The sequence below is a fragment of the Onychostruthus taczanowskii genome, unplaced genomic scaffold, assembly GCF_017590055.1.
Source record: "Onychostruthus taczanowskii isolate IOZ18803 unplaced genomic scaffold, ASM1759005v1 scaffold115, whole genome shotgun sequence".
NCBI lineage: Eukaryota > Metazoa > Chordata > Aves > Passeriformes > Passeridae > Onychostruthus > Onychostruthus taczanowskii.
In genome coordinates, this window is record NW_024498183.1 from 433,850 (window position 1) to 459,264 (window position 25,415).

At 43.0% G+C, this 25,415-nt stretch overlaps 3 protein-coding genes across 16 annotated transcripts; all 3 read right to left on the reverse strand.

Annotated features, from left to right (window-relative positions):
- Positions 1-120: 120 nt before the first annotated feature.
- LOC121348206 (probable 2-ketogluconate reductase) lies at positions 121-4,838 on the reverse strand. The gene is made up of 6 exons (XM_041427464.1): positions 4,322-4,838; positions 3,441-3,825; positions 2,533-2,704; positions 1,367-1,545; positions 762-858; positions 121-387 (listed from the first exon to the last, which is right to left on the reverse strand). The coding sequence occupies exons 2-6, from the start codon at positions 3,712-3,714 to the stop codon at positions 234-236; spliced, it is 876 nt and encodes a 291-aa protein (XP_041283398.1). The 5' UTR covers positions 3,715-3,825; positions 4,322-4,838; the 3' UTR covers positions 121-233.
- Positions 4,839-8,656: 3,818 nt separating this feature from the next.
- On the reverse strand, positions 8,657-14,564 carry LOC121348204 (probable 2-ketogluconate reductase). 3 transcript variants are annotated; one of them, XM_041427462.1, is made up of 6 exons: positions 14,403-14,563; positions 13,836-14,217; positions 12,227-12,398; positions 10,046-10,224; positions 9,752-9,848; positions 8,657-8,952 (listed from the first exon to the last, which is right to left on the reverse strand). In XM_041427462.1, the coding sequence occupies exons 2-6, from the start codon at positions 14,212-14,214 to the stop codon at positions 8,796-8,798; spliced, it is 984 nt and encodes a 327-aa protein (XP_041283396.1). In that variant the 5' UTR covers positions 14,215-14,217; positions 14,403-14,563; the 3' UTR covers positions 8,657-8,795. The 3 variants fall into 3 exon arrangements, 2 of the variants coding, with proteins under 2 accessions (XP_041283396.1, XP_041283397.1); XR_005954355.1 differs by having other exon boundaries at positions 8,930-8,952; positions 9,943-10,224; positions 14,403-14,564; XM_041427463.1 differs by lacking the exon at positions 8,657-8,952 and having other exon boundaries at positions 9,731-9,848; positions 9,943-10,224; positions 14,403-14,564.
- A 1,360-nt stretch (positions 14,565-15,924) lies between these two features.
- Positions 15,925-25,409, reverse strand: LOC121348212 (probable 2-ketogluconate reductase). Of its 12 annotated transcripts, none has more exons than XM_041427483.1 (7): positions 25,320-25,409; positions 23,459-23,700; positions 20,964-21,348; positions 19,530-19,701; positions 18,525-18,703; positions 17,692-17,788; positions 15,925-17,290 (listed from the first exon to the last, which is right to left on the reverse strand). In XM_041427483.1, the coding sequence occupies exons 2-7, from the start codon at positions 23,651-23,653 to the stop codon at positions 17,134-17,136; spliced, it is 1,185 nt and encodes a 394-aa protein (XP_041283417.1). In that variant the 5' UTR covers positions 23,654-23,700; positions 25,320-25,409; the 3' UTR covers positions 15,925-17,133. The 12 variants fall into 12 exon arrangements, with proteins under 12 accessions (XP_041283417.1, XP_041283419.1, XP_041283418.1 ...); XM_041427485.1 differs by having other exon boundaries at positions 25,256-25,378; XM_041427484.1 differs by lacking the exon at positions 25,320-25,409 and adding an exon at positions 24,259-24,394.
- Positions 25,410-25,415: the final 6 nt, after the last annotated feature.

The following is a 25,415-nucleotide window of genomic DNA, read 5'->3' on the forward strand; positions in this document are numbered from 1 at the left end:
GCAAATGACACTGAGGCAAGACTCTATGCTCTGGAGTTTTCCATTGAAGATCAAGACAACACGCTTGCAGTTTTCCACACTTTTTCCAGAACTGCTGCTGGGTATTTAAATAAATTGAACCCGTGATTTATATATTTTATCTGCATAACACGAAATTACATGAAATAATGACACGAAAAGTGATCAAATTGCTGCTTCTGCACTGGTGGTGTTAATCCTAAATGCAAGCTGGCTTAGGGCAGCACCTCACGGGGGATAGGAAGACCAGCCAGGCCTGCCTCTATGCTCTCTGCCATTTCCTCCATCATAACCCAGCGCGTCTTCTTGGTGGCACTTCCGATGTGAGGAGTTATTATAACATTCTTCAGCTTTAACAAGGGGTGATCCCTGGGAGAGGAAAAGAAATGCTGAACTAGTCACTCACAGCACATTCATCAGTATTTCATCAGTATTACAGGCCACCAGGGAAAATAATAATTAAAAAGAAAACAAAACCTAATTGCATGACTCAAGCGTATCCAGAGGAGTTCAAAGTGCTGCCTAGCTTGGTGGGGCTTTATGCAACAAATCCTCCAAATGAGTGAGTGTGAATTTTATTTGGCTGGAACTGGATTGGGAACATGGTTTCAGCAGGACCAGTGCACACACCTCATGTACTCCTACCAACAAAATTATGCAACTTCTCACATGCTCACAAAATTTTACTCAGTTTGAACATCACACATACACCCTTTTAATTTTAACGTAAATACATGTCCTACCTTGGCAAAGGTTCAGGATATGTCACATCCAGAGCAGCTGCCTTAATAACTTTGTTTTGAAGTGCTTCCACCAAAGCATCCTGATCCACTATCAGACCTGGGTTACAGTAAGAAGGATACGTTTATTTTCATGTTCCTTACTGTCCTCTCAGTATTCTTTTGGGCGCAGTGGTCAGGCAAACAGCAGGGCAGGCCATGGTCACAGTGCAGAAGCAGCAGTGGAGTGTAGTGGAGTGGGAGTGGGAAGCCTGGGTATGTGCATCAGGGAATTAGCAGAATGAAACAGAGCGCCAGGCCTCAGAGTAGGCTGTGCCACCCTAATGTGTGTGAGCAGCAACACTGCATTAAATAAATAAAAGGCTTCAGTAGGAGATATATAAATACACTTCTAGCACTCCAGGGTCACTAACATTTCAGAGACCTACTTTCTTATTATTAAGGGAACACTTAAATATTTTACTGAGTTATGATCATGGGTGTCTAAATAAACTAATAATCGGAAAATTTATGGAAAATTTCAGAGGGACAGACTCTATATTAGATATTTTCTCAGGACTTGTCATGCCACCAAACTTTAATGCAGTTTTGTTTATTCTGCACCTTACCTCTGCTGATATTAATAAGAGTAGCAGTAGGTTTCATCAGCTCCAGCTCCCTCTTCCCAATCAGTTTGTGTGTCTGTGGAGTTAGGTTCACAGCCAATAGCACAAAATCTGACTGCTGGAGCAAATCATCTATCTTCTTACAGTAAACAGCTCCAACAGCACTTTCTTCTTCCTTTTTTCTGAAGGGAAAATCCCAAAATTAAACTGCAGTAGCAATAAACAAGGGAAATATCAAATCACCAGTAGAGAAAATGTTTCTTTATAGTTATCTTTGCTGTGTAGTGCAAAGCAGTTAGCTGCTTGTCTGAAACGCAGTTAAAAAAAAAAAGATCAAGCTATTTCTCACAATACCAAGTGAACTGTACACAAACGTGCAGTACGGTGGGGATGGAAAGAAATGGGTATCACATAAATGCACTGAATAAATGATAAACAAAATGCATTTGTGTTTTTGCTAATAATGGGGATTCTTTTCCTACCCAAAAGCAAGACTGATGTCTTGTGAAAATTAAGTAATTTAAGTAAGTAATGTGAAAATTACTGAGGAAACAAACAAGACAGGGCAGGGATTAAATCTTCCCAAATCTATGTCAGCAACAGCCTGATTGTGCTGTGAATCAGTGCTGATTCACTGAAACCACACAGTGCAGGACCTGCTGGTGCACTCAATCTGTATCAGGACGAGGTTGCTGGCTCATCAAATTCCCAGAAAAGAAAAGAATGGAATGGGCCTGATGGGAGCACAGGGACACAGGGCACATACACCTCATCTAGAAGACAGAAAACAGACAGGCAAGTCTGGCCCTTCATTGTCACATGGCTTTGGAAGGGTGAGATGTCTCTCCCTGAATCCATGCCTCACCTAAATCACAGGAGTTAAGTCCTCCCAATTTTCTCCTTTCCAGTCCTTTGCAATGTCACCACCATAGCAGGAAGAAGTCAGGAGCCCCAACTAATGGGGAGAACAGTGAGGTATATCTCTCCCATTCCTTCCTGACTTTCTTTCTGTATAAATCAGGAAATTAATGACCTTCTTGGAATGCGAGTATGTACTTTTCCACTTAAAATAAAGAGCACTGTAAAAAGTGAAAGCACAGTGAAAAGTACAAATAACACATAAAAGCAGTGACAAAATAGAGTTGCCTTAGAACTGCAATAAGCTTTACCTCTGATTTCTGTTGTGGTACAAAATCTTCATTTCAAAGGCTTTGGCTCTTTCAGCCACTTTGTAACCAATTTTGCCCATTCCCAGGATCCCCAGGGTCGCTCCAGAAACCTCAACCCCCAGCCAGTCAACAGGGAAATACTCTGTGTCATGGGAGACTGCCATCTCATGGCCTTGGAAGAGCAAAAGAAGAATTATGTAATCCTAGGGATGTTCCAGCATCTGGTTACTTCCCCCCCACACACACACTTTTTATCATAGGACTCGGCAGAAGCACAGGAGCAGTAATGTATTGTCACCATGTTTCTGGACAAGAAGTGAGTAATGCTGCACTGTACACAGGACTGCTGACACTGATTTCTTGCTCAGGAGAGAAACATACCCAGCCTCTCTTTGTCAAGAAAGGAAGCAAGCAAGGTCAGGCCAAAGCAGCAGTAAGGCCATCTGATTCCCAGCCTCCTTGCAGATACACCAAGGTTGGCCGGGAAAAGAAACACAGAGCATGGTGGGCACATTTCTGGACAGCTTGTTCATAATGACTCAAATACATGGCAGCTTGGCAAAGACACGCTTCAAAGCTCCTTGAAAATACATTCTTTTAATCCCCTTTTATTGCAGCTTGAAAAGCAAGACTGCAATGAACACCTACAATGAATAAGTGGCAGTGGGCTGAGGGACAAGAGGCCTGAATTTAGAGCTGTCCAAGGAAGGAACAACTCTACCTTGCCAATATGCCAGTTTGGAAATAGGATGCCAGTTATTGTCAACAAGACAGATTTGTCTTGACTTCTTCCTTTGCCTCTATTTCCTCTCTTTCTAGTGTTAAGCTTACTTTTGCAGCAGCACACATTTTCTGCATGTTTTGAAGTCATCTTTTCTATGAAAAACTAAGACCATAAGAGTTATTACCTTCCACAAGTCTCCTGGAAGATGCCAGCAACAAAGCCATCGCCATGTCTGCAGTGTCAGTGGAAACAATAAATGGAGTATTGGACACCTTCACGCCATAGCTGGAGAGGAGTTTCAGGTCCAAGTGATCTATTCCCACTCCAGCACTTGCAACTACCTTCAAGTTAGGCAAGCTCTGGAGCAGCTCTTCATTAATAGCTGGTTTGTGATACCACACATAGATAGCTCTGATCTTTTTGCTGAGAAATGTCTTGTTTTCAAGATATTCTTTCATGGTGATGAGATGAAAACGTTTCTTCAGAAATCCAAGATGGTCTTCATATACTCCAAGCCTCCCTCCTACAGAGTCAACTAGCACATAGGGCAGTTCCTGACTCTCCAAGCCCTACAAAGGCAAAGAGAACCAAAAGGACATGATCTGAAGTGATCCATTATATCTTTTTTCTAAAAACCAGGACTTGATTGGCTCAATTACGTTCTGTTTTCCCACTTGATGAAGGATTTGGCTAAAGATAACCACTCCCACATGCAGAAGTCTTTTGGGTTCTCCTCCTGTGTTATTCAGAAAGATGTTCAATTTCTATATAATCGTGTTAATAAGAAAACATTTCTGGCATACCAAGTATGCTAACACTCAAACAAATGAGCAACCAGTTGTTACTCCTGTTCAATGTTCAATATTTTAAGCCAAAGTCTTGCTAATTTAAAAATGTAGCCATGTGAGTGAAAAGGTATCTTTTAGTCTGCAAATTCTGCCACTTCTGCAATTGTATTAAGCAATTATCATTGATGAGATTATCTCAGTAAAAATCTCATTTAATGTAACAGAGCTATAAATTGCCAACTATGAACTTTGGAGTTACCCACGAACATAAGTTTACCCTTTCTTTCTTCCGTCTCCTTCAGTGCTTTGCCAACTCTTCACTCTGCTGACTCTGCAAAGAGCCAAGGCTGTGATCACAGGTTAAAGCCGAGACCCCCTCCCGCCGCTCCTCATTGCGACGGGCAATGCTCCCGCACCGCTCCGGCACCACCGCGCCAGCTCCCCGTTCTGTGCCCCGCCCCCGGAGCGCCGTGTCCCGGGAAGTTCTCCCTGCCCAGGACGGGCTGAGCTCTTCCCGCTGTCCCAGGGGGCCTAGGGCTGGGACTAAACATAGGAGGGAGCTGGAGCGGCGGCCGCGGGCTCTGTCCAGCCCTGAAGGACGGCTGGGAACGGGCGAGATTCCTCCCTCTGCCAGCCCGGGCTGGCGCGCAGGACCGCGGGAGCCGCGGTGCCCCGCACGCCCGGTGCTGCCCCCGGAGCCGCCACCGCCCGCGGGGGTCGGGCCCCGTCCCCGCCCGGCAGAGGTGGTCCCGGAGCCCCGCGGGGTCCCGCGGTGCCGCTCGCACTCACCCCGCCGGCCGTGCCCGCCGCCCCGGCAGTCCCAGTCGCACCGCGGGGGCGGAGCGGGAGCGGCCGCCGAGGCGGGACTGCCCGGCCGCCCGCAGCCAGCCCGGGCAGCCCGCGGGGCCAGGGCACGGGACGGGTACCCGGGCTACTCGGGGAGCCGAGAGAGAGCAAGGGGTGCTCACGAGTGATTGATTGTGTGTTGTTGTAGGAGTGTTTCTGTGCTGTTCGTGATTTCAGTACAGTCGGGATTTTGCATTAACATCCTGCACGCTGTTTTCCATACTGTCTTTGAAAACGGGACGGGTCTGCCCTTCCTGCTGATCATTACAGTCTGTGCACATGAATTAACATAAGATGAAGAGTTGTCTCTGACGACAGACACCAGTAACAGATTTCACTGCGCACATGAAGGTCTTTTCCAACCTATATGATTCGAGGAATACCCTCAAAAACTCTGAGAGCTAAGCAACTGGGGTAGGCTCAGGTGCTTGGACACCTGAGATGTTAGCCCAGCTACAGCCCTGTGCCAACTTCAGCTGAGAATATGTGAGAATTTCTCTGACAAGTTTATTTGGTCTGTATCATAGAATCACCGAATGGTTTTGGTTGGAATGGAACTTAAAGCCCATCTATTTCCAAACCCCCTGCCACAGGCAGGGACACCTTTCACTAGACCACATTGCTCAGAGCCCCATCCAGCCTGGTCTTGAACACTGGTAGGGATGGGGCATCTACAGCTTCTCTGTGCAACCTGTTCCATTGCCTCATTATCCTCAAAGAGGACAATATCTTCCTAATCTTCTCTATTCTACTACCTAACCTAAACCTACTCTCCTTCAATTTAAGGCCATCCCCCTTGTTCTATCATTACTTGTGAAGAGTCCCTCTCCAGCTCTCTTGCAGTCCCCCTTTAGCTACTGTAAGGTTGCTATAAGGTTTCCTCTGAGCCTTCCCTTCTCCAGGCTGAACAACATCAACTCTCCCATTCTATCTTCATAGCAGAGGTTCTCCAGTCCTGTGATAACTTAGTGGCCTTCTCTGGACCCACTTCAATAGGTTCACATTTTTTTTGTGCTGACGACCCCACGGCTGGATGCAACATTCCAGGTGGGATCCCACAAGAGCAGAATAGAGGGGAAGAATCACCTCCCTCGATCTCCATATCCAGTGATGGGCACTGGGAAGTACAGCTTCAGTTCTCAGTTCATGAAAGCTGTGCTGAAGCGATTCCCCTTGCTGTGCAGGTGGTCATAATCCACTGGGGAGGATGCCTGGTTTCTGGGGTCACAGCAGCTCAGGAGCCAGGACACACCACTACTATGAGCATCCAGGGATCTTTCTCCTTTCACACTACGTAATAACCAGCCATAGGGGCTGCTGTGTCTCTCCTGACTACAGTAGTGCTTTTCAAAAGAATGGATTACAAAATGCTGTCATCTTGAATTCTGTCAAATACACTTTGACATGCTGAACATGAAGACAGTCAAGTTTAACACCAATCCTCTATAAAATTGCAAAAAAAAAAAAAAAAAAACAATATCAATTACACAAAACCATAAACTCTTCTTGTTATCCTGGTGATGATTTTTGACTATCAGTTCCTTACATTAAATTCAAGTTCAAACAGTTAAACTTTAAAGCAAAAATTAATTAACTAGCAATATGGAGTTATAGAATGTTAACTGGATTCTTAGTTAAGTTTACTGGCATTTTCTTCCTTAAAAAAAAAAAAAAAAAAAAAACAAAACAAAAAAAACAAAAACCCATAAAATGATTACATATTACTTCTTTCACACCAAAAGTTTCCAAACTGCTTTGGTGATAAGATTGTAATGAGTAAGCTTTTAACTTACTGCTCAGCTGAGATCGAAGGACCCTTGTAAAGTCCCTCTCAAAGACACAAGTCTGAGGAAAGAGGCCTACCACATTTTGGTCTTGAAGGTAAAGAAAAACCTCTGGGAGGGCAACACAGTAGTGTTTACCTTTGTATATCAAATCCATGAATTTGAATGAACAAAATGAAGAAGGAATTAGTCAGAGGAGCCAAAAAGTAACAGTGAAGCAAAAATGATACATACATATGTATCAAATGTCAAGAAAATGGGTGTGTTCTGTGGTTAGATGTGGAGAGAATTGATATTTTCAAAGCTGTTTTGTGCAACTTGAACATCCAATTTTCAAGCTATAGGTCAGGAACTGATACAGCTCTACAGAAGTTTTATCTCTTTAGCATCATATGTGAAAAGAAGTTGTCAATTGCACCAGTGCACTATCATATTCTAAGTATATTTAGTTTGTAGACTACCTTATAGACCTCCATGTAGTGTGTTAAGCTGAATTTCACTGCATGTACATCGTTGCTGTGTGCAAGTTTTCTCTTACAGAAAGGGATCTGATATACCAGCACTGTACAGAGCACTGAAATGAGTGAGGTCTGTGGGTACACAGACAGAAGTATTGCATAGTCTATGGACTTCATCCCCATCATTAAATATTGCTGTTGGTATCCATGTAATCCTGCAGGGTGAGCTGATGCCTGCAGTGTTAATAAGGCGCTTGCATAACAGTTGTTTCTTGGCATTAGGCTTTGAAGTATTGGGTTACCCTAAAAGGCTTTTGTACAATGTAATGCATACATTTCTCATTGCTTAAGCATGAAGCTGGATAAAGACATGCATTTCCTATGTCTACATTAAGTTTTATAAGGCAGTATTGTATTACAGGCAAAAAAATGCTGAGGCAAGAAATCTTCAGGCAAGGCCAAGCCAAGTGATGCTTTTGTTTTCAGTGGCTATAAACCACCATGAAGTGTTATTTGGTATCAGCCTCTGTAGTTGCTGTAGGTAAGGCCAGCTTTCCCAGTATCTCTGTATCAGCACTTTATTCCAGATCATGTACTTCTGCACATCAAAATATTTCAAAAAACCTGAATCAACGGAGTGAACTATAATGACGCATCTCTACTCTCATGTGGCCACTGTATTTTTGCACCCACTTCTAGTAATCGTGAGATTGAAGGTATTGTGTGTAAGCTAGCTCATCACTCCAGTGACTGACAGGCAGATGTGTCTTGCCTTCTAAAAAGCACCCCACTGGCAGGGAGCACTTCTGAAACTAATCAGCCCGGATTCTTGAAATATCTGCAGATGTAGGAGTAAAACTCCAAGCAAATGCCAAACATGTACAATTGTTTAAGTAGATGTGAAGTACTGTATCTGATTTTGTTTGCTTCTTCACTTCTTGAGAAAAGTTTGCATGTGCAAAAGCCTTGTGTGTTTTTTGCAGTTTTAGGATATTAATCTAAGAAAAGGCATTTTTTTTCTCTTTTCTCTTTTATTGTATAGCAACCTTGTTTTTCAGCTCTGTAATTTATTGCTTAGCCTTTTATTTTTGAATAAATTTATCTTATTTTTTCAAGGTTATACATGTGACAATGAAATGTGTACTGGGCACCTGTACCTCAGAGAGCAGGGAGGCCCCTGGGGCAGTCTTGAAATTCTTGACAGCCAATTTGCTGTGCCTGAAAAACTGCTATGTCTTGTTTCCTGGAGCTGCAAAAGTGATGGGACTAAGTGTATTTTGGCCAGCACTGGTGACAACCTCTGCAAGACAAAGGCTCTGTAAAGATGCATAAGGCACCAGCCAAAATCCTGGCTGCACTTAATAGCAACTTTGCTATAAATTTTACAGATTAATAATCATACTATTCATAAAGTCACGCTACATAACAAAAGGCATAGCACTGCCACTTTGGGTGTTGGTTTATCTGCCTTTTGGACTTGTATTAGACAACAGAAACTGTATAAACACAACTGACACCATGGCAAACTGTTTCCTTCCAAGCTTTAGTGAGGTGTATGGACATTCTTGTATTTAAAAAGATCTTTAGAGCTGATGTGCAGGGGAAAGATAAGAATAAAAAGACAAAGAGAAGAATAAAAAGATACGTAATATCCTTTCACACATTAGTTAGGGAGCACTTCACTGGGTAGAGGGAGACCATTTAGGGCTGCTAGTATGTTTTCAACTGCTTCCTCTGTTATCATGTAGGTGGCCTTGTCTGTTTTAATGCCGAGGTGAGGTGTTATAATGACGTTTTTTAATTTTAACAATGCATGATCTCTGGAAGAAAAGAAAAAAGAGTTAACTATTGTTGTTCATATAAATAAAGATGAGTCTACTTTAGCTTTTGCAATGTATTTACAGTTAATTGATACAACTTTACAAGTCCCACTTAGACCCAGAGAACCGGAGCACCTATATTGAAGTAATTTTGGATGGTAATAGGACATGCGAAGACTTCATAAGTAGCTCTTCTCTCCAGAAACACACTTCTGCCATGAGGCAGCAATTTGAACTATGTCTGAAGAGAGGATTAAGCCCTCCTGACGCATCCACCTTACGCAATATTCTCAGCTGTGGTTATTTGCGCACAGACACAACAAGACCAAACTCCCCACGACCCAAAATGCAGCCACCACAGTTAACTCCAACAGGCACCATCCTGGTTGTCTTTTTAGAGAAGCTAAGCAGTCTCTGGCCCCAAGAGGTTTGCAGTACTTCAGCTTTGTATTGTGAAAGAAGCCTGTGCAGGACACCTCCAGCTTCCACCCATTAAAACTGGCAAGCTGCACTTTCTAATAAAGCAATTTGCAAGTGAAGCACTGCTGCAGCTTCAGGGGGTGATTCTAAGGACTGGGTTTAAATGCTTTCCCTGCCTCCTGCTGTTTCCTAGCTCCCAGGCTTCCCTTTGGTCTGTTATCAGCCCCTATGTCTGGGCTGCATCCCAATTCCCATTCATGGCACTTTTCTCCAAACTCATGCCAGGGGCTGGGGAGCCAGCTTCCTGCCTGCTGCAGGGATGCCTCTGCTCTCAGCAGGGCTCCCCCATGCTTCCTGAGAAATAAGCAGAGACGGCAACCTGGGCAGTGGTTCTGGGGAGGTGACATCCAAAGCCGCGGCCCTGATAACACCGGTCTGCAGAGCTGCCACCAGCGCCTCTTGGTCAACTACTGCACCTGGAGTGGAATGACAGTGTCCTTGAGTGCACCTGGCAGGTAAAGAGCAGACAGCAAAGAGAAGGGAAGGGGAGAGGGAGGAATTCCGCCATGCCTGATCATCCTCGCCATGCGCCCCAGCTGTGCTGGATGCAGCACGGGGCTGTGGGACACAGCAGGAGCACACTGTGAGGCCGGCCAGTGGATCTGGATGGTACCTCGGCTGATGTTAATCAGGGTAGCTGTGGGTTTCATCAGCTCCAGCTCTCTTTTCCCGATCAGCTTGTGTGTCTGAGGTGTCAGGCTCACCACCAGCATCACAAAATCTGCCTGCTGGAGCAAGTTGTCTATCTTTTTGCAGTAAGTGGCACCGACAGCTTGCTCCTCTTGCACTTTCCTAGTGGGAAAAAAAGCATTTCAGTCACAGAAACATTTTCTTCAATGGTATCACCAGAATACAAACAAACTAAAGGATCTGATTATCACATCCATATAGAAAACAGGAGGCAAACAAAGGTGAATTTACCCTCAGCTCAGTGTTTAGATCCTTCTGGAGAACTTCAAGCCCTACAGCACTGGACAGATTGCACGCCTCTCTCTCAGCTACTCCACTGCACTATTCCAAGGGCTTCTTATGAAGTCTGCAAATGAACTAAGGCTGAGCACTGAAGCAGATGGCAGCACACAGTCCATTCTCCAGGATCCCCTGTGCACCTCAAAGGATGCAATCACTGCTCAAACCAGTGGAGTGGTATGCACCAGAACCCACCCATGCATGCTCTGGGCATGGCAGTGGTCCTCATCCTGTTGGCACTCTCAGTAAGCCTGTAATTTTTTTATGAGTGAAATCAGCAAGGCAGCTCTTTGCCAGGCTCCTGGCTGCCCCAAGACATTCATAGAGTAAAGTGTTCAGCAGAAAAATTTACCAGAGTAGAGAGATTTTTAGTTTTAACTTTTCACAATGCAAAAGAATACTTGCTATTTCTCATGTTCTTCGTAAATTTAGCTGTTTGAACTTTGAGAAATACAGAAGCAATGATAAGAAATCATGTGTACAATAATCTGCTTCTGGTTGCAAGAGAAGAGCTTTAAGTTATCTCCTCCCTAATCTAGAAATAAAGAGATCACACTAAGAAAACAACTTCAATTTGTCTTTGACCCATGTCTCTCCTAACAAATGCACTTCACTGTTTTTTTTTTTTCAGGCCAATGACCAGAGAGTAAGTGGGAAAAGAACAGAATGGAACTGAAGCCAGTTTTGCAGCTTGCAGAGTGCACCCTGATTCAGCACACAAGCTGGAAGCGTAAATGTACTTTAAATATACTTTAGGCTTTTAATTTCTGTTGCACTGTGCATTGATAATTCATCACAGCACTCTGACATAAATATTACATTAAAAACTGAAAAATATTCAACATAGGGAGTTGAGGCTGATACACATTAAAAAAAAGGGATTTGTGCCTTTTACGGTTTTTTTTTGTGGTTTGTGAAGAAATTCTGAAATATCATAAGGAGTACTTTCTTTTAAATGTAAGTTTGCTCAGCTGTTTTTCTGAAGAAACAGGAATGCCAAGCATAGCTAAAAATTCCTGGCCTCATTCACCTTTGTGATTTGCCTACAGCTAACTAAACCAGTGACCCTTCTCCGGCAGTCTGCCCGTGGGGAAAATCCCTGAAAGGCACATCCTAGCACTGCAGCTTCTCCCTCCAGTCACAGAGGAGTAAAGTTCTCTCAGGGTAGGTCATAGTTTATAGCAGTAAATATTTGTTCTGTTCATTATCTGCACCTTGCCTGATTGCAAAGACCTCGAGTTGTTCATGGGGGTCTTGCTCACTTTAAATTGGAGAGCACCTGTGCTCAATGTCTAACAAGGTTCAGATTCCCAGACACACAAGCTAGGAGGGACTAGAAATAAAGGGTGAAATCCAGTTAAATACTTGCTAAAATTCTTACTGGTTTGAGAAGAAACAAGGTTTTCTTAAGAACAGCTCTCAGTCATATTTTGCCAAGTATATGCTTTCTAGTTTCCAGCCACTGTTTCCAAAATATCCCTCCTAAACTCCAAAATATGGGAAAAAAATGAACAACAAATAGAGTTATGTTGTCACTGCAGTACAATGTGATAAAAGTAAAAAAGCATAAGCTTGATTTCCATTTTTCTGCCAGAGACCCTGAAATTTCTAGTATAAAACCTAAATTAAGTTTCCAAGTGTTTAATCACTGAGTAACACTTTACAGGACTGATTTCAGGCAACCATTCTTTTTTTTTTTTCTTTTGTTTTAATCTTGGCCCTATTCCATCATTTCTTGCTATGTTTCTGACACAACTCCTTGAAAAGAAAATACTGACTATGTGGAAGAGTTTCTGCTGCAATTAGGGTAAAGACATATCTTTACCTCCGTGTCCTGTTGTGATACAAAATGTTCATTTCAAATGCTTTGGCTCTCACAGCAATCTTATACCCAATGCGGCCCATGCCAATGATCCCCAGAGTAGCTCCAGAAACTTTAACTCCCAGAATATCAGCTTCACAGTAGTCCATACTAGGAGAAATTGAAATGTTATGGACTGCAAGAAAAACACAAAAATATGAGAAATGAATGGGGTTCAACAAGGCAAAAGAGTCTGGACTTGTGCTACTATGGCATACTTCTAATGGTTACAAACACATGATTTTTAATGTAATGTCCTAGGTAACGCCCTAACCTATCATCACTCCCTGCTACATGCATGTATGATATTCCAATTTATTCTCCCCATACTACAAAAAGCCTTTTGATATAATCCCTCCAAAAATTTTATTACTGCTCTAGACTCATGAAAATATTGCCCTGTTCCTCATCAACAATCAAAATAATTATTGCCAATAACAATGCAGAGTTTGGAGATGTCTCGTGGAGAAGATCACCAGATATTGGGTTTCCTCTTCACATCTGCCACTCTCCTTGGAAAGAAAAGTGTGACTTCTTAAAAATCACAACCTAGTAATTTCTGTAATTACCTGCTAAACCTGCACAATTCTGGATAGTTCTACAACACATAAAATACAGTTATATACACAGTGTCAGCACTTCTTGCAAGGTGACAGCCTTTTGATACTTCAATCTTCTGATATTGCCAGCTTTTCTAAAACACAAGCAGAATATTGTGAAAGGATACAAAAAATGACTCAGGAAAAAACTCAGTCTATCAGAAAACTCAGAGCTATCAGAAATGCCACCAGGGATAGTTTAAGTAGATGGGAACAAGAAATTAACCTTCCTTTTAAACTGTTTCTCTTTTGTGAGGTAGAAACCAACTTAGAGGGATGCAAATGCCCTTTGAGTTTCTATGAATCCTGTGGTACAGATGGCAAGGCAGTGTCAGGTAAATATAAAAGGATAAATCTGAAGGATTTTTTTCCTGAAGAAGGAGGCTTTCTAACCAAGCCAAAGGTAGGTCTATCTGGCAGAATAGCAAGAAAAAATTGTTGATGAAACTAGAAAGGATGCTATTAACAAAAACTGGAGTAGGCTGCCTCTATTATTACTCTCTAATGCCCATTAAATGCCCCAATTCTGCACCAATACATTTCAGTCCCCAAGAATATGCCCATGCCTCTATCAGCTTTGTGGGTTCCTTCCAACTCAGGATTTTCCATGATTCTATATAGCCTTGTTATGCCCCATTGTTGCCTCCCACACTAAGTTCTTCTGCCAGCCTGTGACTTCAATGATCATCTGATCTTTGGCATCCCCCACTTTTGGTCATAGCACTGTAATGCCATCACACTCTATTTATACCCGCTTCAAATAAATGCTATGTATGCCTAATGTAATAATTTAAGTATACCTATTATACATAAAATGTATTAAAATACTGATTATTCTGTTTGCCAAGCCAGCATACTCACATTTTCACATTTTATGTAACCGTGTGCACTACAGGTAACCCCGATAAAAATCAAATTAATGCCAGGCAAATCTTGTATGATTTTTAGAAGTCACAAAATAATTGAGATGTTACCTTCCACGAGTCTTCTAGCAGATGCTAGCAGCAAAGCCATCCCAGTATCTGCTGTGGTGCTGGAAACAGCACGTGGAGCATTAGCCATCTTCACACCAAAGCTAGCTATAAGCTTCAGATCCAAGTGATCCATCCCCACCCCCGAATTCGCAATCACTTTTAAGTTTGGCAGGCTCTGGAGCAGCTCTTTGTCGATGACTGGTTTGTGCCACCACAAATAGATTGCTTGGACCTTTTTGCCTACATCCTTTCTGTTTTCAAGAAATTCCTTCATGGTGATGAGATGGAAATGTTTCTTCAGGAATGGCACATGGCTATGCAGTATCCCACGTATGCCACCAATTTCATTTACCAAAAGCCAAGGTAGTTCTCCTCCCATGATCTGCACAAAGAAAAAAGACACAAAGTGTCAGAAGAAACACATATTATTATTTCCAGACATTTTAAAGAATAATCACTGCCATGTCCTGTTTCATGACATTTATGTCAAGAGATTCTGTAAACCGCAAAAGAAGAAAACCAAGACAAGCAAGCAGGTCTTTTAAATATGCTATCAATTATACATACAGGTGCCCCCCCCCACACACAGACGTATTCATAGAATCAGTCTGAACAAGTTCTGCCCTCGTGATCTAAGGTTTCATATTATGCTGTGGTGCCAGATTTCTTCTGCCCAACTAGCTCCCGACACGTCAGTGAGAGTGAGCCAGCCCCAGACAGCTGCCAGGGACAGAAAGACACAGAATCAAAGCCATACACCAACTATAAACGGGGGGGGGGAGGCCCCAGGGGAGGATACAATCTTTAGCCAATTGGGAGAAACTGGGGGTGGAACATAAGGTAGGGAATATAATGTTTAAACCAATATGGCATTACAGGGAGGAGAACAATTTAAACCAGTGGAGTTTTGAAGGATACAAAATTGATAGGGAATTTTCTAGAGAAAGGGGCAGGCTTGGGGAGGGATTGACATTCAATGGGAGGAGGAACAGAGAAAAAAAGGGCAGGTCTTTGGGGAGATGGACAACTAGAACAAAACCAACACAGGGCAAAACAAACTAGGGCAAAAAAAAACAACTTGGGGGGAAGGAACAATCCATTGGTAATAAAATATGCTATAACAATACAAAATGGGGGGGGGTGTGTTTATGAACCTGACTACTAGGACCGAATTACAATCAAAAACATGCACTGCAACAATATTACTGATACCATGCTGAAAATACAACACTTCTGATTAATTAGTTTCAGACAATCAGTAGTCTGCAGTAAATAGTGCAATAAATCTCCCTTGTTACCCTGAAATCACAAAGTACCCTGTCTCAGTAGTTTAGAAAAATGTTCTACCAAATCTGTCATGAAAATAAATTACATAGCTACATCATGAACTTTGGGTTATCAGGTTAATTTTTAAATGCTTTGTTGCAGAGATTTTTGCAGCCACCTGTCCAGAAGAGACCCCAGTGACTGCAGAGCCTTTTCCTGAGCCTACTGTAAATTACCAAAATAACATAATAACATATGTTTAGGCAAGTGTTTTCCAAGAGGGACATATACACTCTAAATTGTTTGGTTTGTTGGGTTTTTTTTCCCCAGAATCCCTGACCATCTGGTTTTGGTCCCAAGAGGGTCTGTGAATTGAGTTACTTTGGGTTTTTTTGACAGACTATTTACAGCTACCTTTGATTTTCAATAACAACATTGGGAAGAGCTGTGGGGAGTGTTCAAGAGCTGAAGATCTTGGAATAGCAATCCTGTAGCAATTCTGTTGCCTTGCTGGTATTATTTCACTATTTCCAATGGCATGTCTAACTCTTGACCTGTCTACACTTCCTGTGCTAGAACTTCATTTTACCATCCCTTCAGGGTGCCTGACCATGTTGCAAAATAAAGGAAAGTCTTCCTGACTTTATGAAGGTGACAACCATTTTATTGAATTTTCTGAATTTGTTGATTATTAATAGGAAAGAGAATGTAAGAAGAAGCTTGGCCCTGGGCTGCAAGTCAGGACTGATCACTAATTTTGCTTTAGGTTATACCCTCACCCATATGATTTCGATGGTAATTCTACCTTTCTTTCATGGCCAGTCAAGATAAAAGCATCATTTTTGTCTGCATGGAGAAACTAAATCTCTTGGAATTTACTTTGGTTTTCAAAGGATACCCACATGAAAAATGACACCTTTTCAACAACTGGCTTTGCTTTAACATGTAGATGAAGCAGGGCTCTTCTTAAATTAGAAAACCTTAGGCCTACAATCACTTTAAAGAACATTTCTTCATTGTTTTCATATAAAAACAGAATATTGGAATATTGGTTGAAAAGCCAAACTTCTGCAGGGAATCAATGCTTATTCATCTTCAACAGACTGGAGTGTTATAAAAATTGCCAGGTGCACTTGCTTATCATTATATAGCAGCAAGAACTAGGAACAGAACACGGCTATTCACCAAAATAGACTGAAGATACCAAAATGCATAACTGCTCAGTTAAAATCTTCAAACAAATCTCTTTTATTAGTTTCACTTTATTTTTTTGAATTGTGTGAAAAATGCGTATTTTATGATTGGCTTTTTGCCAATAATAAAATGAATATTATTATGTGTTAGGTTAAAAAGTTATACTGCATTAATCCTTTTCAGTAGTGTGCTGAATATAGTTTTATGCTATAATATTAAAATAAAAACTATGCGATGTAAGGTACTTTTTCTAACTAGCTCAAGAAATTCTTCGCACAGAGATAACAGCAACAAGACACTAAATCCCCAAGAGAATAATTATTTCCCCCTTATCGGAAAAGACAAACCTTCCACCTCGATCTTGTCTTTGAGGTGCCAACAGGATTAAGGGGGGCAAAGTTGACAATAACCAGAGAAATTCCTAGGTGGAAAGGAATGTATGCATCATGTGTGAGATATATGAATATGCAACAGGCTATTGCTTTTAAGAGTTAATCCTTTGTTAGCGAGCCATTCTTTCAAGAGGAAAGCATCCAATTACATTGGTAATTCTTTGCTTTTACTGTCCTTTATTATCCTAACTCTGATTGTCCAAATTCTTATTGCTCTACTTTGTGCTACTATTTTTATAACCATTTTATTACTATTAAACTTTTGGTAACCAGCAAGTGATTGGCGTTTTTCACAAATTGTAAGTAACAGAACAGATCAAGTCTGACAGTTTTGCAGCATCATGATGAGCAGTGCAGGAACAGGTTGCTTTTTTATTCAGCTTAAAAGTGGTAAGAAATAGTGTCTTCCTGTAGACAGGAGATTTAGTGGCATCATCTAGCACTCATCATTTGGGAAACACTTCACTTGGAATGGGTTGGTCATTGAGAACAGCCAGCATGTTTGCTATGGCTTCTTCTGCCATCATACGGATGGCCTGGACTGTTGCGGTTCCAATGTGCGGGGTTATGATCACATTATTCAGGTTTAATAAAGGATGGTCTCTGGAAGAAACAGAAAGAACAGAATGTGTTTACACAAGGAACTTACTCTGCTGCTGTCCCATGCTACTTGTGAAGAACTGAACCTCAGCAACAGCACGTTCAGACCAAAGCACAGAACAAGCATGAAGCTATAGGATGCTTGCTTACACATTTCTTCTCATTCTCTATCCTCTTTGTGCATTGCCTGGCGCATGAGTCAGGCTGGCAAAGACCCAACACAGGTGGGAAAGGGGAATAACTTGTTGTTTATTTATGATTATGCAAGATAGTCTGAGGTTTTGCCCTTACACAATGAGTCTCCCAGTAAAGAGCAAAATTATGAGCACGCTTTGAACACAGTTTAAAACAGACTGTTTTAAAGTCTTTTTCAGATTAACAGACTGGGAAAGAAGTTTCTTTACCTTGGCAGGGGCTCAGGATATGTCACGTCCAGAGCTGCAGCCCTAATAACCTTATTCTGGAGAGCTTCTACCAATGCATCTTGATCAATAACGGCACCTGCATTGAAGTTAAATCTTGATATTCTGATGAGTTAATGAACATGTTTTTACCTATAAGGGGTTGGAATGTCTCCAGAGTCAAGTGAGAAAAACTAGAGGATCTTTATCTTGTTAGAAAATAGAATGCCTTTTTAGTAACTATTAACCAAAGAAACCAAAGATTTTATTTATTAACCTTTAATTATAGGATGATTATAGTCCACTGCATAGGGTTTTTCCTGGGATGAGACCAGTTTCAGTCTTTTTCTCATTTTGACACTTCCTGTATTATTATAGACAAATCATTTAATCCTGCAGACTTTCCACTCTTTTATCTCTCTGCTTTGTTTACTGATAATCTCTCTCATATGATCGTTCAGTGCCAACAGATCTGTCATCCCATGTGAGGCTTCCTTTCTACACTGCTGTTCCAAATGTTACTTAGTGTTTTCCCTTGTACTCTGTTCTCCCTCGCTGATGATAAACCTTTCAGTTATTTCCACTAAAACCCGCTGTCTCTAGAATAAGACTAAATAGAACTAACCATCTGCTGAGTATCCCTAATTTCCATAGGACCTTTGAAGAAATAGCATATGATCCATGTAAGTCACACATTTGTGTGACTTATTGCTACTTCATGACTCAAACAACAGAGGGATATCACAGACTGAGGCTGGAGAGGGGAATATCAACACAATCAGACAAAACATGACCTTAAGTGTGGAGCCACAAACAGTGATTTCAGATCCTCCTACCTCGGCTGATGTTTACAAGAGTAGCTGTGGGTTTCATCAGCCCCAACTCCTTTTTCCCAATCAGTTTGTGAGTCTCAGGAGTCAGGTTCACAACCAACATAACAAAGTCAGATTGCTGCAGCAAGTCTTCCATCTTTGCACAGTAGTGGGCACCAACAGCCTCTTCCTCCTCCTTTCTTCTGAAGGAAAAATGCACAAATTCCCAAATTAACACAACTATTTCTGAGTTTAACAATCAGTCAGCCCTAGGAGAGTTCCATAAAGCACAGAAACTGAGAGGTTTGGACCAACATAAAGGATAAGCCATTGACAGGCACAGTTGGTAGAATGGATGCAGAAAGGATGTGGGCTAGAGGGAGCAAGCGGCTACAGGAGTGGCGAGACACTGGAGGAGTGATGTATGTGTGAAAGCACAGCACATAGCAGGCAATATGAGGTTAGGAGGCTGGGGATGCAGTCAGACCCTGCTTTTTTCTCCTGTGTCTATGCCAGTTCCTGTGGAGCTTTTCCTTGTCTGACATGCTGGTTAGGACTTGTGATTGAAAAGCAATGAAGTGTGAAAGAAAGGGAACTACAGATCCATGAGAAATTAAGGCCTTTGTCATTGGAGCCTGTGTGATGTGTGATCTGGCTAGGCTGAGGAGACTGGCTGAAGCTGGAGACTGGCTGAGGGATGCTGCCAGAAGCCTGAAGAAGAGCCTGACAGGACAGGGGACACCACGAGGGCACAAGACCTGGTTTGCTTGGACAACATCTCCCAAATGCTTACCAATCCTTGTTTCAAACTGGTAGTCACTAACCAGGACAGGGCAAGTGCAGGCGGAACTGCTTCCGGAAGGGAGCAGGAGGGAGCCAAAGTGAGGAAGTGGTGGCACGGTGGTGCTTGTTACACTGCTTAGAGCTGCCACAAGTGCACAGGAAGGCTGGGGACAGAGCAGAGCTGTGGCTTCTGTCACTGCCCTCTGGACGATTAAATGCAGAAACCAGAAATGCAGAAACCTTTACCTCCGGTTTCTGTTATGGTACAGGATCCTCATGTTGAAGGCCCTGGCTCTCTGAGCCACTTTGTATCCAATGCTGCCCATCCCAATGATCCCAAGTGTCGCTCTGGTTACTTCCACTCCCAGCCAGTCAACAGCAAAATACTTTGTGTCTGGAGACACAGCAATGTGGCAGCCTGCGTGTAAATACATGTTGAATGGGTACAAATCAGCCATAAATGGAGGCCTGGGGGAAAGAAAAGGTTAATCACCATCACAGCAGTGGGGCTCTCGAGCACCCCTAACAAAACACCTTTGTTGATTTTGACCAGTTTATATAAGGGCCTGGATGGTGCAAATTCCTGCACCCAGGCCTAAAGCCAGTAACACAGTGGGATCCTGGCTGCGTACTGTCCTGGAGGGAGTCTCTCCTTGGGGAATTAACTTTTCCACACCTAGTGTGTTTTCTTGGAAGTTCAAAAATAGCTTCTTTGAAACCACCTGGCAAGCACTGACTTCGCTTTTTTTTCAGCTGGGGTAAAACTCATAATTTCTCTCCTGGATCACAGCCCAAACCAATCTCACTGCTTAAGTAGGGGTGAAGGTTTCAGATTCCAGCTCAGCCAGGGATCTCTGTCCGCTTTTACACAAAGAACTTGAGGTCCAAAAAGATGCAATAGTGAGAAAACATCACTGGGAAAGAGATGTTATTTCATGCTCTGGGATGTGAGCAGCAGTGACAAGAAGACCATGAGTCCCTGAAGACAGAGGTGGCTTCTTGTGAAAGTCTCTACTGACACCTTCCTTCCCCAGAAAGGCATTGCATAGCAACAGCGTGGGGAAAAAACCTGCTTTTAGGGACACAAACTAATGCTGGTGGTACAACTTACAACAGCTTGGTCAAAAACATTATCATCTATTTCAAAAACAATGCTGATGCTCTTCAGGAAGTACAACTTACTGGTTTTGACAAACTCATCACAAAGGTAGGAAAAAGAAGAATTTATACTAATTACTACTCTGGAGTTGGAGATGTGGCCACTAATGCTTTGTATCTTCCTGTAGCTCCTTTCTAATGCTTTGTATCTTCCTGTAGCTTCTTTCAAGGGGAAACAGAAAGTGGTGACATTCAGTTTGGATGCACTCTGTATTCAGTTTTCACAGCTGTAAACAACCCACCCAGTGAACAGCCAGAGAAGAATTAAGCCCCAGACGTTATTCCAAACAGGATACCACAAGACTTTCAAGCACATAATTCAGAAAAAAGCCTTACTCTTGTCATTGTTGCCCTAAAAAGAAGTGAGACATAGGAGAAGTAGATGCTTCTGAAAGTTAAGGCCTCTGAAAATTTTTCCCTGTAAAAGCATCCCAAATATTGATTCAGAAAGACCATCTCTACCACAGCAAAAGCGAGGTATGCTAAAGGAGTAGCTAGGACCAAGAAAATGGAAAACATTACCTTCCACTAGTCTTCTAGCAGAGGCCAGCATCAAGGCCATTCCTATGTCTGCTGTTGGGTCTGCCACAGCGTGTGGGGTGTTGGTCACTTTTACACCAAAGCTTGAGATCATTTTCAAGTCTAAGTGATCCACTCCAACCCCGGAGTTTGCAATTATCTTTAAATTAGGCAGGCTTTCTAGAAGCTCGCGGTCAATAGTTGGCCTGCACTCAAACACAAAAACAGATTGGATTTTTTTCCTCATTTCTTCTTTGTTTCCAAGAAATTCCTTCATGGTGATAAGGTGAAAGTGTTTCTTCAAAAGTTCTGCAAGGTCTTCTAGCACACCATGAGTTCCTCCTATATCCAGGATCAAAACAGAGGGCAACTCTCCTTCTGACATGACCTGCAACAGAGGAATAGAAGAAATACTCCTTTGTTTAGGAGAACACCCTGAAAGAGCAGTGATGTTCTTTTAAAAGTTATAATTTAAATTCACATGTGTAGATCAGGAAACGGATGGAGCTCAATAGTGCTTTTAATCCACAGTCACTTGGTACTAGCGTGGTATGGCAGAAAACTTCGAAGTACTTTTACCAAGTGCTGATTTAGACCATATCACCAAGGAACATCCACACGCTTACATCCAACTCCAGTCCTACAAGCTGTTCTTCTCAAAGAGTTTCATTTTACTCCTGAATCAATATTGATTTAATACAAAAGTAGTAGCTTTTCTGGTAGCTTACTCACCAATGCCTTTCTATAAACAGTGCTATGAAACAGAGGCTGCTAGAAATTTACACAAAGTTTCTTGCCTGTTGGTTATGGTTGGTGAAGCCACAGGTAATGAGGCTCAGATGGGTCTGACAAACATCTGTCAAGGATGGTTTACGTCTAATAAATTTGCACAATGAAGGGCCACCCTTGGATAGCTGTTGGACTGCTTGCCTTCACTGTTTTAAACATTCAGATGTGTACCTGAACTTACGCAAAATTTAGCACACCTATGTGCTGAACTGTTGAGGAAGAGCACTAGAGGAGATACCACTGATAACACAGTCCTTCATGCTAGAACATTCCTCTGCCCTGAGAGTTTTGAGCCCAGTCCTCTCTACAGTACTCTGGCAAATGCACTCTGCAATAAGACAGGGGCTCCACACACAACCAGACATCTAATTAGAGCTCCTATTGGCAGAAGTGGTAGTTGAAGATTTCCTGCATATCTTAACAATAGCTGTGCCCAATTTCCTACAATTCTTTTTGCTGTTCTCTACTAACTTTTGATCTCCATCTCATTCCATCTCCTAGACTTGTGTCCAGGAAACCTGATGGTTTGCTACCTGAATCAGAACAAATATTCACAGCACTATGCTGATTTATTCTGGGCACACGATGCTGGTCAGCTGGTCAGATGCTGTCCTACTGCTTCACTCCTCTCACAAAAGCCTTCTGTGAGTAATCAGAACTGAAATCTGTGACAAAAAGGTGTCAATGTAGGTTGGATGTTTTTGTCAACCATATTTACGCCTGTCCTGAGCAAACTCAGACTTATCCCAACCACATCTATTAAATGGTTACAATCTCAGCACCAGTACTGCTGTTTTATCCTGGCCTTGATGTGCATTTCTGCTGCAGTTTCAGTCTGCTGCTGTACATGGGCTTGAAGGGGCCTCCGTGCTAGGACAGGTCTGCAGTTCACCACAATGTCTCTTATAATACTATCTGGTTCTCAACCACAGCAAACAAAGCAATGAGGTGAACAGTGCAACCAAATTGCAAAGGAAGACCATGTTTTTATGCACATCTCATCTTTTTTTTTTTGCCAGCTGAAGTTGTTAGTCACATGCAGTTGTCAAAACTGTGCAAATTTTGCCAGGTGTAGTCTGTATTTCTTAAGAGTATCACACAACATTACTAGGATAAACCAGATTTATGCTGCAGAATGAATGATGCATAGAATAAAAGAGGAGTTGATGTCATATTGTGATGGCATTGTCCAGCTTCATAAATGATCAGAATCTGGTAATCCTGGAGAGCAGCTAAACCTTTTGCTGTTAAAACTGGGCACCAGACATGATCAAGTGACTGGCAGATGCCAGTGAGGCAGCACTGTATTACTCCATTTGATTTCATCACCACCTCCTACCCTATTATATATAATATACCACACATGATGGCCAGAACCAGACTTGCTTTCACCTTGGAAGCACTTTCTACACTTCGGAACCAGAAAGATGACCCAGGAGGAAGCCTCTAGCTATAAACAAAATAGCTGGTGCACTAGAAGCCGGCTAGTGGCATGTTGATGGATCTTTCAGTGAGTGTGGGCATGCTGAGCCTGCCACCATTCCAGCTGTGTTTGATGCACCTGTGACCCATTCACTGCCTGCAGCACTGGTCCAACACCTGGTGTTCTGCTTGCCCCAGGTACAATCTTAAAAAATCGCACTCATGCCAGGAATCTAAGAACACTTAAAGGAACCTCACAGAAGGAAGGGGGCTCTCCAGATACCAACCTTTGTCCTAGTGCTTATTGTTCGCCTTCCAGCACTAAGGTGGAGAGTCCTGTACCTCTGTTTGTAAATCACATTTCTGTGACAGCAATGTCCATGAGAAGCAATAACTGGATGAATAAATTTGTAAACCAAATTTGACTGGCTGAACATCGAGGGAATCAGTTTCGACAGACTCGATGCTTTGCTCCTGAACATAATTATTCAGTTATCAGATGTCTTGTCCAGTGTGCTAAATGTAACACCTGTCAAGGATACAACAATTTTGGTTTTGGACTATTACCATCTGCAGTATCACTAAGTTCCTTTTTTTCTTTTTCTCTTTTTAAAGCTGTCTCTTCTCCTTTTGTATTTACATAAGACTATCTGCTTCCATGTAGGTAAACAGTCATAATCATAGTAAATAATTGATATAAGGTAAGTGCACTAAGTTCTGGTCCTAGCATTGCAGAGAAAACTTTGAAAAAATGAGATTAAATTGAGACAACAGAACAAATACATTTAAGTATTAACTTCAGTGCTAATTGAAATTGACTTATTTCAACTGTGGAGCTTGACTCACTCCTCCTGCAGAGCTTCACTCACTCGCAGATTTGTTGGCTGGCACTGTTGTATCGCCTTGGACTTAAACAAATCATAGCAAAATAAACGACGTAATTTTTCCTAGCCCAGTTTTCAGTTAAAGTTAACAGCCTGCGTTATCCAGCATTAATTCCTCCACTAACTTCTCCAAAGAAGAAGACTAATTATACCTGAGCACAACCAAAGCACTAACCAGGGCTGGTTTCTCTCTGACGTCGCACCTTTCACAACTCGATCCCGCGGCAGCTGGAAGCGCCGGGAGCTCACGGCTCCTGCTCGGGGCCGGGCACATCCGCTCCTGCCCAGCCCCGCTCCCTTAACCCTGCTCTGCCCGGGCACCGCCGGCTCCGGGGCTGGCGACTTCCAGGGAAACACCGGCACGGGGATCACGGCCCCCGCTGCCTCTGCCCCTGTCTGCGGCCAGACCGGGCTGCCTCTCCTTTCCCTCTCCCCCTCCTTCTTCCCTCCCCGGACGTCCTAAAAAGGCGATAAAGCAAGACGAGGACTCGGGTAGTTTTTGGAGAGCTCAGCAATTGTGGGGCAAAGTTATTTGCTACGAATTTACATTGTTCCCCACAGCCAGGCTGCAGCTTGTGGGGAATTTTTATACTGGAAACTATGCTTTTGTCCCTGCCTGCTGCAAGCTAACCTTTCAAATTAGTGTCTGCTGTGGAATTAAGGAAAGATTGGTCTGGGATGGCCTATGCCAATGGCCAGCTCGATTATGGAACCCAGTGCTGGAATGTGCTGGTTTTGCTGCTGACCACTTCCACTGCAACATTTTCCCAGAGTACTCCCGTAGTGGCACTTTGGTCACTGGAGCCGTGCGAGAGCTCATGGGACCCCAGCGCGAGTCTGGGAGCGGCTAGGCAGTGCAGCAGTCGGGGCCGGGGGCATGACAATTGTCATTGCTGTGGGTGAATACAGTGAGAAAACCTCCCACAGCCAGGAGATGCAACAGCACAGAACCACAAAATTGTTGGGCTGGAAGGGACCTTAAAGAAGCACCTGGACCCAGCCCTCTGCCATGGGCACGGACACCTTTCGCTACACCAGGTTGCTCAGAGCCCGTCCAACCTGGCCTTGAACTCCTCCAGGAATGGGGCATCCACAGCTTCTCTGACCATATCTCATGATCAAATCCCACGGAGGTTACAGGGAATGCACTGACATCAGAGCGGTCAGCAGCAGAGAGTAGGAGATCTCGGCTCTGATCACCTCTTTTCATCCTCCCCGTGCTAGCCGGCATCACCGATCCCCACGGCACGGCTCCACATCCCACCTGCGAGGGCGGACGTGGGTGTCCCTGACCAGCCCGTGTCCGCCCGTTCGGCAGCGGGGTCTCCTCCCGTCGGGAAGGCGGCTGTCCGGCCCGCCC